The sequence below is a fragment of the Macrobrachium nipponense genome, chromosome 31 (assembly GCF_015104395.2).
Source record: "Macrobrachium nipponense isolate FS-2020 chromosome 31, ASM1510439v2, whole genome shotgun sequence".
NCBI lineage: Eukaryota > Metazoa > Arthropoda > Malacostraca > Decapoda > Palaemonidae > Macrobrachium > Macrobrachium nipponense.
The window spans coordinates 27,319,825-27,332,324 of record NC_061093.1 but is presented as its reverse complement, the minus strand read 5'-3'; the positions used below and the strand labels follow the sequence as shown (position 1 = coordinate 27,332,324).

At 36.6% G+C, this 12,500-nt stretch overlaps 1 protein-coding gene across 1 annotated transcript in view; it reads left to right on the top strand.

Moving 5' to 3' along the window:
- The first annotated feature begins 1,665 nt into the window (after window positions 1-1,665).
- LOC135206714 (myogenesis-regulating glycosidase-like) overlaps window positions 1,666-12,500 on the top strand; it is a 13,438-nt gene continuing 2,603 nt past the window's right edge. The window contains exons 1-10 of the mRNA XM_064238164.1: window positions 1,666-1,803; window positions 2,711-2,903; window positions 3,908-4,049; window positions 4,527-4,691; window positions 5,175-5,348; window positions 5,966-6,060; window positions 7,960-8,055; window positions 9,880-10,106; window positions 11,230-11,393; window positions 11,786-11,944. Coding sequence (XP_064094234.1) covers window positions 1,767-1,803; window positions 2,711-2,903; window positions 3,908-4,049; window positions 4,527-4,691; window positions 5,175-5,348; window positions 5,966-6,060; window positions 7,960-8,050 — 897 coding nt within the window. The 5' untranslated portion in view covers window positions 1,666-1,766 and the 3' untranslated portion in view covers window positions 8,051-8,055; window positions 9,880-10,106; window positions 11,230-11,393; window positions 11,786-11,944. The remainder of the gene's footprint in view (window positions 1,804-2,710; window positions 2,904-3,907; window positions 4,050-4,526; window positions 4,692-5,174; window positions 5,349-5,965; window positions 6,061-7,959; window positions 8,056-9,879; window positions 10,107-11,229; window positions 11,394-11,785; window positions 11,945-12,500) is intronic.

The following is a 12,500-nucleotide window of genomic DNA, read 5'->3' as shown; positions in this document are numbered from 1 at the left end:
CTATGAAGGTTATGATTTCGTACTACCTGCATGGCAAATGGTTATATTTCTGCTTCGCAAGGGATTTAAAGTATGTATAATTGCAGGAGGCCATTTGAGCTACCGTAAGGAGAACTTAGTAAGTTTCATAAGACAATAGAAGAACTTAGTATCATATGGCAATAGAAGAACTTAGCAAGTATCATAAGACAATAGAAGAACTTAGTATCATAAGACAATAGAAGAACTTAGTATCATATGGCAATAGAAGAACTTAGTATCATAAGACAATAGAAGAACTTAGTATCATAAGACAATAGAAGAACTTAGTAAGTATCATAAGACAATGGAAGAACCGAGTATCATAAAACAATAGAAGAACTTGGTATCATATGGCAATAGAAGAACTTGGTATCATATGGCAATAGAAGAACTTCGTATCATACGGCAATAAAAGAACTTGGTAACATAAGACAATAGAAGAACTTAGTATCATATTGCAATAAAAGAACTTAGTAAGTATCAAAAGACAATAGAAGAACTTAGTATCATATGGCAATAGAAGAACTTAGTATAAAAAGACAATAGAAGAACTGAGTATCATCAGAACTTAGTATCATAAGCAATGGAAGAACTTAGTATCATAAGACAACAGAAGAACTTAATATCATATGGCAATAAAAGAACTTGGTATCATAAGATAATAGAAGAACTAAGTATCATAAGACAATAGAAGAACTTAGTACCATAAAACAACAGAAGAACTCAGTATCAAAAGACAATGTCCAGACTGAGCAAAAACTTCTACTTACTCCCACACTATCCTTTCCCTAAAGATAAGATAAAAACTCGCTGTTTTTATTACTTCAAAGTCAACCTTTCCTCTTCATGCCACGGATTTGGAAATAAATGGGAATCGCCAAGATGTCGCTTCATTTATCTCCGATTCTTGCAACAAGTAAGATCTCTCCATAATTCTGTGTGTTGTGTGTGTGTGTGTGTTGTGTGCATGTATGTGACGGAAGACAGGCAACAGAAAGACTAATGAAGAGCAGACAGAGAGAGAGAGAGAGAGTGAGAGAGAGAGAGCTGGAAACAACGTGTTGACATATAACCTTTACGAAAACGGAGACATCCACGGATTTTAATACACAAATTACACCAATTAATATAAACATGCTCATGTTCTTATAAGTAAGCACACATTTATGTAATTTACACATAGATTCATATTCATTTATTTATTCATTTATAGTCATACATTCCTACAGTGTTCATCTCTTCCTATATTTTAGCCTTGAGGATAAAAAGAGATACATACAAGCATACATACAGTAAAGATACATATGTATATATTTACATATATATGTGTATACAATTTAAAGTATATTCATATATACATATATAATAACAACTGCAACGATCGCCATCTTGTTGCTACGTTCTTCTTCTTTGTTTTATTCGTATTTTTCGTGGGAAGATAAGAATAAAACAGAAAAATGGTTTTGAAAATGACAAAATCATAGTAATAAATTGGTTGCCCCTCCACTGTTGCTACTTATTCTAAATTCTGCTTCTCTTGTTTCCTTTCAAGACCTCAGCGTATCGACCACAGGCGATCTGCGATATTCTACGAAAAGCTGGATGAGTGAAAATAAGAAGCTATGATTCCCTCTGTTGCTAGAACTGTGGTCTATACCTGCTGGTTATCTGTTGCCACAGGGATCTGGTTGAGACCAGTCAGCCCTTCTCTCGTGACAGCGAAGACAGAATACAATTCCTTCGACATGGATGAGGATCTAATTCGCGTCGTTCACCCAAACGGTATGAAATTATCATTAGAATCATTTTAAGAGAAATTACTGTCATCAGCTATTAAATGATCATGTCTATTTCTCCTACTTCTCTTTTTCGGTGCCTAAAAATCTGAGTAATTCGGAACTAAGTTTTTTTTTTTTTTTACACTGAAGTTGTATTTCCTGATGCAAAAAAGTAAAAAAGTTTCATAAATATTTATGCGAAAGTTCCTGAAGTTTATCGGAGTATTTCTCGTATGCAGAAATTATTACTTTGAATTTTCAAGACTTTTTTGTTCAAGATGACAGGCAAGTCTATGAATTTTTTTTACTAAGCGAAAAAAATGAATGATTTAGAACTGAAAAGACAAAGTAAGTACTGATTCTATACTGCTTCACGTGACTTTTTAAAAGTAGTTTTCCTTTCGAGGAGCAGATATTAAACATTACTAGTAGTCCGTGCATAGGTTCAGACTGCAACAAGTAGAGACCAATTTTCATTCTTCCGGCGTTGTTTATAATAGTTAAAACATTTATCTTCAATTCCTTGGGATGTACATGCACCCTGAACCCAAAAACTTATTCCCTGACAGCCAGAGTATGCCATGAGACATAAGTACTTGTAAGTTCTTTTATCCCCAAGACAACCTCGGCAGTAAACTGAATCACAACTGCTGGAAACTGACTTCAACGCAACTGTCAGTAACTGCCCCTTTGGAATCATGGCAAAGATTTATTTACATTCATCACTTTCTTTTCATATTCGCATTATATACCTATGCAATGTTGTATTTTGTAGCAAATGATATTCCATTCGTTGCGAGCTTGCTTATCAAGTTAATATCGTATCTAATCTTTTTGCATTGCTCTGTGAGACTGTGTGCACACGTTGACGTATATGTTTGTTATTAATTTGTTAAAACAATTCCCTGCAGGTTTTGTCAACATCGACTGGGGTCTTACGTTACCCGAGGGCGCCGAGGGAGTGAACTGTACCGAAGGAAACTATTGTCTGGACTCGAAGTCGCCAAGGGTGGTGGTGACTCAAGAGGAGCATTGTCACAAGGTCTCTTGGGTGGCCTCAAATCTCACGGAACTCAAGGACTGCGTGATCATTGATGGACACTGGTGAGATGCCAAGGCTTCCTTTCGCCCTTTTCCTACCCTTGCTCTTTGCTGTATCAATCACGCTTCGTATTCACAACCTGTAAACATTTCTTAGAACACTGTTGTACAAAACTGTCGTGAAAGGTGCGATCAATCTGCGGTTTGTTGAGAACGTCAAGGAACAGACCCAAGAAGCTTTCGACTTTTTACAAGACCTTGCAGCTTTCATAACCGGACATGCTGTGGTTAAAATTGTTTCTTATGGGTGTGGTTCATAGTTAAGTACGTATATCTTAGTTTTACCAGACCACTGAGCTGCTTAACAGCTCTATCAGGACTGGCCCGAAGGATTAGATACTTTTACGTGGATAGGAACCAAGTGGTTACGTAGCAAAGGGATCTACAGGTTATTGTGGGATCCGAACCACATCGAGAAATGAGCTATCACCAGAAGTAAATTCCTCTAATTTCACGTTGGCAGAGCTGCGAATCGAACCTGGATCCTGAGATCGGTAGTCAAGCACGTACCCAACTCGTCCAACGAGGAACTTATGGGTGTGGTAATATATATAGTATATATATATAGTGGTATATATATATATATATATATATATTATATATATATATATATATATATATATATATATATTGTGTGTGTGATTTTTTTGCCAGAGACCAAGTAAGAGGAAATAGCAGAGGATGACCCAGCATTGCCATAGCAACGTCCTTTTCTCCTCACGAAGTCATCTATTTTTCTTAAAGTTAAAAGTTAGCTGTTTCAGTCCTCCACCAGCCGGGTAACCAGAAACTCCACCATTGCTTCCTTCATGAGAGTAACCACTATCACTGTTGGGCTGACTCCTGACAGGAAGCCAATACGCAGGCCAGAGTTGACAAGACTAGCACGCTACCAACCGCACTAGCCAGTGATTTCACTGAAAGGGATGAATTGTTTAAATAAGCTAACTGATATTTGAGAAACTGGCTATTAACTATTATTTGTTAAACGCAGAATTTCATTACAGGTATGGCGGCGGCGAACAAGACGCCCACTCGTGGCCTTTGGAAAATGTTCCTCATTTTGAAACGCCTTTTGCCATTGGCCACGGCTGGCTGCAGTGTCTTGCAGAGGCGTACTGGGTATCCTCGCAAGGGGCTGCTATCAGGGTAGGATACGGTCATTATACTTTTCATTTTTAACTCATTATAATATTCAACTTGAAATTCTGTTCCCACTGCTAAATCTTATTACAATAGCTGATGTTCTCGCTTAGGGAAAATTATTTAAATCTCTTGATTGCCAGGCTTTTAGGTTAAATTCATTAAATCTTATGTTTTGTTTGGATCGTCAGTCTTCGTTTCTTTTCTGTAGTAAAACCAATGCGTTCTTTCTTTAGTTATTGTTTGTTATTAAGTACATATATTTATGTATATGATCATGTCAGCAAGTATACAAGTCCGGTAATGATACGTGATGGCCTGTAAATGTCCACTAACACGAGCCAAAAGGAAACGAACCATTAAAATAAAGAACAATGTTTTGTATTATGGAAGAATGTGGTAGTTTGTCGTGATACCTTTAATTCCAGTTTGAATAATGTTCCCTTTTGCTCTGGTAAGAATTGAGATATCTTTAAAATTCAGGTGGAGGAAGGAACGCCCCTTTTCGTCAGTCTACCCGACCACAACCTAGATTTAGTGGCTGACCGACTATGCCTCAGCGCCAAACATAAAGCTCCATTTTCATCCCAGGAGGGAGACAGTCTGAAACTCACTTATTATGTTTGTACAGGAAATGACGTCAAGGAAGTAAGTCTTTCCACACTTTGTCGATTTTACTTTGGTCTCGCATTTTCTCTTATCCACTTTTCTGGAATGTAATGTAAGTGACGTGTCTGAAAATGTGCTCTAGTTTTTAGATAATTCCTCTCAGTTTTCTAAGCTCTGCACTTGGTCTTGGAAAACTGGTAGAGACGAATATGCCTTCATATAAGGAACGGGAATTGGAATATAAAATTTGGGCCAAAGGCCAAGCGTTGAGACCTATGAGGTCACTCCACACTGAAAATAATTAATAGAAACCATTGTTACGATGGGGGTAGAAATTACCGTGGAGTAAAAGGGTTAGCAGCTAAGGGCCGAAGGGACGCTGCAAAGAACCCAAAATAATGACTGCAATGCACTGTGATGTACACTGATGGCCTTAATATAAGGAAAAATATATAAAAAAAGGAGAAATATATATATGAAAAAAGCATAATGTTACTGTTGCAAATCATTGTCTACTTACAGGTGCACACGCGCAGTTATTCCAAGTTCTTCAAGAATCCTTCTGGAATGCCAGACTTGAGAATGTTCCAGGACCCTGTATGGTCTACCTGGGCTGAGTATCACAAGGATATTAACGAAACAAAAGTCAGGGAATTTGCAGCGAATATAAAAAGAAATGGTTTCAGTTACAGCCAGGTATGGTAGGGACCAGTTTGTGTGTTTTTATTAATTAAATTATCAAGTTTTTGTCCTTTTGTGCATTTTATTTTCTGAGTTTTACATTGCTGTTTAGCTGTTGCTTCCCTTTATTAAAATTGTTGTAGCACACACATATATATACAGTGGTCCCCCGTATTTGCAGGGCATACGTACCAGACCCCTCATCCACCCAACCACCCCGCAAATAGTTGGAACCCCTATAAAAAAAGCTTAAAACGGCCTATTTTGTTAGTTAAAATTCAAGCAAAACCCACCTGCTTTTTTACGATGAAATTGATAAAAAAAACCCCAGGAATTTGTGGACATTTCTCATAGAAAAATACCGTGAATAGGCGAATTTCCCGTGAATAATGGGTAGATATGTCCAGAGAGGAGTCTGTGGATGTGTGAGTCGGCAAATACTGAGAACGTGGATATGGGGGGGCCCAACGTATATGCAAATATATATATGTATCATGTAATGGCCTAACGACCACCACACAATAAACATAATCATACATACATACATACAAACACACACATATATATGTATATATGTAAGGCTTGTGCATAATCTTACACCAAGAGTAATTCATACATTAATATATTGGCAGATTGAGATTGACGACAACTGGGAGACATGCTACGGCGACCTGACCTTCGATCCCGCCAAGTTCCTGACCCCAAGAAAATGGTGGACGACCTTCACGTAAGTTTGCTTCTGTCTGGACGGAATCATTTCTTTTGGAGTGAGAACACGAAACTTTATTATCTCCGTCGATTTAAATGGCGATTTATCTATTTAGTCAGATGCATAGCCAGGCGTACTTTGCTTGCTTCTTTTTGGTTTATTAACTTTAGGTTTATTACACTTTTTATTTTTTTAACCTTGGTTTATTATACCTTTAGTTTATCAAACCTTTGGATTACCAAACTTTTGGTTTATTAAACTTTTGGGTTATTAAACTTTTGTTTATTAAACTTTTGGTTTTGTTAAACTTTGGTTTATTAAACTTTTGGCTTATTAAACCTTGATATATTAAACATTAGGTTTTTAAACTTTTCGTTTATTGCACTTTTTGTTTATCAAACCTCTGGATTATTAAACTTTTGGTTTATTGACACTTTGGCTCATTAAACTTTTTGTTTATTAGACTTTGGTTGATTAAACTTTTGGTTTATTCAACTTTGGTTAATCAAAATTGTATGTATTTGCGCACTTTTTTCTCACAATCATGAAATCATAAAAGTGAATGAGCGAGTCGAAGAAATATATTCACGCGAGCCGGAGCTCCTTCGAGAATCGCTCTTATCATCGTCAGGATCATTTATAAATGACAAGTCTTTAGACGGAATCGGGGAGAAAAGGAGATACTGAATTCCAAAGCATGGCCTTCAAAGGCAAAACAAGGGTGATCCAACCTCCAGCTAACTCGGGGCGTGTTAAAATCTACGATGAAATAGAGCGTTGATTCACCAACAAAAATTCATGGACCAGATCGGGGAGAAAAGAAGGGGAGATTGAATTCCAAAGCATGGCCTTTTTAAAGGCAAACGTGCCGTGATCCGACCTCCAGCTTACTCGGGGCGCGTGTTCGAATATACAAACAAATACAGCGTTGTTTCACCAACGAAAATTAAAATAAATACGCTGTTTTATTAGAAATAATGTCTCTGTACCGTTTAACATGCACATTATTTATTTTTTACATTTTCATTCTAATGAATAAATCATAAATATCCTAAAATTCTTGTACCTTTAACTCAATACAAAACACCTTTTCAGACCTTTTTAGTCTTTCATACTCCTCCAACAACAACAAAGTAGTTTGTAGGCTTACTCCCAGAGTAAGCGAAAAAGAGTCACTTAGCCTCCAGGATTTCTCTGTTTTGGCAAAGATTGGAACCCCAGGCTCCTCGTCATCATCAGTGACCGAATTAACGCCTATTTTCAAAGTGATCCTTACCCCTGCAAAGTTTCTTTTATTTATAATCCGTATCGAATCGTTACTTTCTATTTCACTCATTTTTTAAAAATTTCTTTTTATTTATTAATTTAAGGTATCTCCTTCTTTAAATTTCCTTGTATCTTCTATAACTTCTTTCAGATGAACACCACATTCTTGGGAAGCTTAAATTTCGAGTCATTTGTATAATTCTCATCTTTTTCATATAATTCTTATCTTTTGTTAGTGAATAATAATAATAATAATAATAATAATAATAATAATAATAATAATAATAATAATAATAATAATAATAGGCACGATCCCAAGATCCCTGAAGAGGAATCTGGAAAAACTAGAAGCTGAAGAGGCTCCAGGACTCGTGCAGATGAGTGTGCTCCTAGAAACAGCGCACATAGTAAGAAGTGATGGACTCCTAAGGAGGCAGGATGCAACCCGGAACCCCACACTATAAAAACCACTAAGTCGAATAGGATGACTGTGAAAGACCAATAAAAAAAAAAAAAAAATAGTAATAATAATAAAACTTTGTGGTACTGGTAACCACAACTGATATCGGATTATTTACAAATTTCTTTCCTCATCCTTTATTTTCCTATGAATTCGTAATCATCAATCTAATCTTTCTGTTTTTTTTTCAGAACGACAACTTCAGGGTCACTCTTTGGACGCACCCTTTCATCAACGACAACTGCGAATCTTTTCGTGTCGCTGATGAGAAGGGATACTTGATCAAAGTAAGGTTTAAAACTTTTTTTAAACTTGCCTTATGTACATGCCACTGTCCTATTTTCGTAAACTAGTACATAGGCTCTTCATTCTTCGCTTGTTGCTATTTTGGCAAAGTGTCGAACTTGCATGTTTTAATTTTTTGAGTGATCTACATCGATGGTGATTTTATCACGGACCTCCTGTTTCATCAAAGTATATAGTCTGTCTCATCACTAATTTATTATGTCGTAAATTTAGTTAGAAATCATATATAATATAGATTTATTATATATATATATATATATATATATATATATATAATGCTATATATATATATATATATATATGTATAATTAGTAAGTCGTAAATTCAGTTAGGCATAGCATATGAGTGTACAAACTCATTCGATACAAACTGTAATATTTCTATATATCAAATATACCGGAAATGTCTTCATTCCAACCTGATGTAAAAGTTAATAAAAGGGCTACCTTTACCTGTCTGACACTGAATGAGTGAGCAAGCGGAAATCTCATCATATATGATCCGACAAAATTTGCTTGATCTTGGGCTCTGTTTGCGTGAATATCAGGTTCCCTTAGTTTTAACACATTCTTATGATCATGATCATTATTCAGATGAAGCCTATTATGGAACAAACCAAGAAGGGTCACTGATTCGAAATTCAAGCCTCCAAAGAAAATGTTGTTCAGTAGAATGATTAATAAAAGGTAATGGAAAAAAATTATACACGAATAAATTTTGTAAATTCAAGGCGAAATGTTTAGGGTAGTAATGCTTTGAACCTACACTTGAGGTTTTGAGGTTCCAATTGTGCAACTTCCTCAGGTATAGTGTTCCACAGCTCAACGGTGTAAGGAATACAGTGTTCCCCCAGTATTCGCGAATAGTTAAAATCCGCGAATAGTTGGAACCCCAATTAAAATGCTGAAAACGGCCTATTTTGTTAGTTAAAACCCAAGAAAAATTTTTATACCTTTTTTTTAAATAGTTTTTTTTTTTTTAAGTGCATTTTATGATGAAATTGATAGAAAACCCAGGAATTTGTGGATATTTCTCATAGAAAAATACTGCGAATAGGCAAATTTCCAGCGAATAATGGGTAGATATGGTCCAGAAAGAAATCCTCGAATCCAGAGAACGTAACTTTGGTGTCAAAGCAAAATGGGAATGTCATGATCAGAATCCCTGTCTACAACATTTCTGACAAATGTCAAAGGATGTCAAATGTCTGTTTTTTTAAGTTAAATGTCTGTTTACAATTACTGTCATCAACTGTATTCAAAGGTATATTTTACTGGCATATTTTACTGTGATAAATATGGAAATAAGAATCAACACGGATGACTGTTCGTCCTTTTTCCCAAAAACATCGTAGGATGACATCTAAGAACTGAAAAATTGAAATTACAAAGCAACCGAATACCTAGTATCTCTTTAATTCTCTGATGCCTTCTTGCCTGTTGTCTAGAACTTTATTTGAAAGTTTTCATAAACATTGCAGTAACAAAATAATGTCAGAATAACTTTTTTTTGTAAAACATTTAAAACACAAAATATAATTTTCCATTTAACAATCAGAAAGTATTTTATCTGCAAAGCTCAGCAGGTTCTGGTTCTCATCATTTGTATTTCCTTGTCAAATTAAGCGACTGAGCTATTTGTAAAACTACCATTATGTAGTGTGGCCAAACGCCATTTTTCCTTCTAAAACTTTGACCTTTCACAGTGCCGAGCCCTTAACGTTTTTATTCTTTAAAAGAAACTAACGGCGTAGGGGAAGCATTTATCTAATTAATTTATTGCTTTTGTATCCCTGAACATCTCAGAACGAAGCCGGTGTGACCGAAAAGACGACCTGGTGGAATGGGAAAGCTGGTATGGTGGATTTCACCAACGAAGAGGCCGCCTCCTGGTGGAGTCAGAGGCTAGAGGCCCTCAGGGAAGCTCTGGGCGTCGACTCGTTCAAGTTCGATGCCGGGGAAGCCTCTTTCCTTCCTAAGGACTACGTTCTCAATGCTCCTAGGGAGTTTTGGCCGAATATCTTCACAGTTAGGTTAGCTTAGGATTATGCTGAAATTCTGGGAATGTCATGTAGGTTATATTTCTTTATTCAGTAGCTCCCACTCCATGATTACAAGTTGTGTATTAAGAGTGTGCTTTTGCACATGTTGATCAGCACAGAATAGTCTGTCAGCACAAAAAGTGTAGTACATAGGCCTACGCATCTTAGTAGATTTTGGGTCAATTACATAATGGAGTCTTGACAAATAGAATACTGTTTTGTGCGAAGCAATGGCACCTGAACACAGTCAATATGAAGGCCCTTGATACCTGAGGATGACAGCTTACCCAAAGAAGCCTTAACATCAGTTTCACTAGTGCTTCTGCTAATTTCCTCTCTCAGTGAAGTTGGGAGGAGGATTGTCTTCAATCTGTCAGTGCGTTAATGAATTACCTTGAGAGCAGGTAAACGGATTTGGATGAATTGTGATGAAACCATTAACTGGCCTACCTTCTCATGAATTAACTTTTGATGGATTTTGAGTATTTCAGGTTCCCCGTGCAATGAATATTAAGTTAGATATACATTAGTTTAACCAGACCACTGAGCTGATTAACAGCTCTCCTAGGGCTGGCCCGAAGGATTAGATTTTTTTTTTTACGTGGCTAAGAACCAATTGGTTACTTAGCAACGGGATATATGGCTTATTGTGGGATCCGAACCACGTTATGTAAATTAATTTCTAATCTCCAAAATAAATTCCTCTGGTTCTGCATTGGCAGCAGCAGAGAGCGTACTCTGGCTACCAAATCAATAGATGGGTAGGCAAACCATTTGTCCAATAAGGAACTTCCCCATGCAATAACTGACCGAAGAGTCAGTAACCATATAGTGCACCAATTACTTCTATTAACAAAGTATGACGAAGGCTATTTGAATACAGAGAAAAGTGTGCAGTCAATTTTATACTGTTGTTTCGTAGTTGCAATCTGTTTTAGAAACGCAAGGCATAATTGATCTAGGGCTACTTCACAGCAAGTTAAAAGTTAAGGGAGCTGATATCCAAAATTTAGTAAAAATATAACAAATGTTACTCTGAATGAGAAATTGACTGCAAAATGATTTAGATTACTTTACACATTGTTTCTTACAACTAACCTCATATTACTTACAGATACGCTGAGGCTATAACGAAGTTTGGTGAAATGGCCGAGATTAAGATTGGTATGGGTACTCAGATTTACCCGAATTTCATGAGGCTCTCAGACAAGGATTCAATATGGGAGGGAGAGTCACTGAATGGCCTCAGGTCCATTGTCCCAAGCACACTTAACTTTGGTAAGAAAGTGTTATTCAATTCGGTCATTTTGTCTTTGCCCAGTTTATTTAGGAGACATCATCATTGCTCTTTGCTTAGACAAGAGATTAATTTTATGGGTGGCTTTAAGGATGGGAGTGATGTTAGCTGTGATAAAATTATCTTAGGCAAACATCATTAAGATTTAACAGCAAAGGGCCAAAAGAAAAATAATTAAAATTGGTGGGATGGGAAGTCAAGTGAAACTGTATTACGGAGTAAAGAACTTCATTTTGTTCCCGCTGCCTGAGAAGAGAACGAATAGCTAACGTTGTCAGAACACCAAAAAATAAGTTATACCTCACAGCTGACCCACTTCTTAGTGACCTTACAGGCTTTGATGATAACACCCTAATTTTCCCAACTGGATAAGGACTGGTTGGATATCCATTTGTGCTGCCCCGACATGATTGGAGGCAACGCTTACCATCTTCTCCTCCCATCTCCCGAACTCTTCGTGAGGTGGGTGCAGACTAATGCCCTCCTTCCGGGACTCCAGTTTTCAATCGCCCCCTGGAAACTCGGCGATGAAGTAAGTACGCGAATTTGTTCAAATAAACTTGAACCAAATTGTTCATGTAAATATATATGAATCGAATTCCATTGTGGAAATTTAGTGGGTGTACCTGAATTTCGATATTGACGTCATAATGTAAAAAATTTAATTTGAACTTGACTGATGGCTTAAGGGTAGGCTCCACTTTGGGGGGTGCCGATCGTAAAAAATATTTGCCAAAAATACACTAATAAAGACAGGCTAATGAATTTTCAGGCATTATTAGCACTATAATAATGCATATTCCCTGTGAGTTTTATCATCCTACAGGGAAAATTAATGATTTTATGAAAAAAAAATGTGAAAAAACGGAAATTTCCGGCCCTTTTACTGAAGGTTATTTGGTGATGGTGAGAAACTACAGTCTTGAATAGAAATTCGGTCTGAGAGAATGTTGGTATATCCACCTGGAACATGCACAAAAAAATTATCAAATAGAACAGTAAATAAGCAAATAATAACAAAAAAAAGAGCAACAACTTTGTAAGTTCAGCGAAAGCCCCGCCGAAATATCAGACTATAGCTAGGAAGA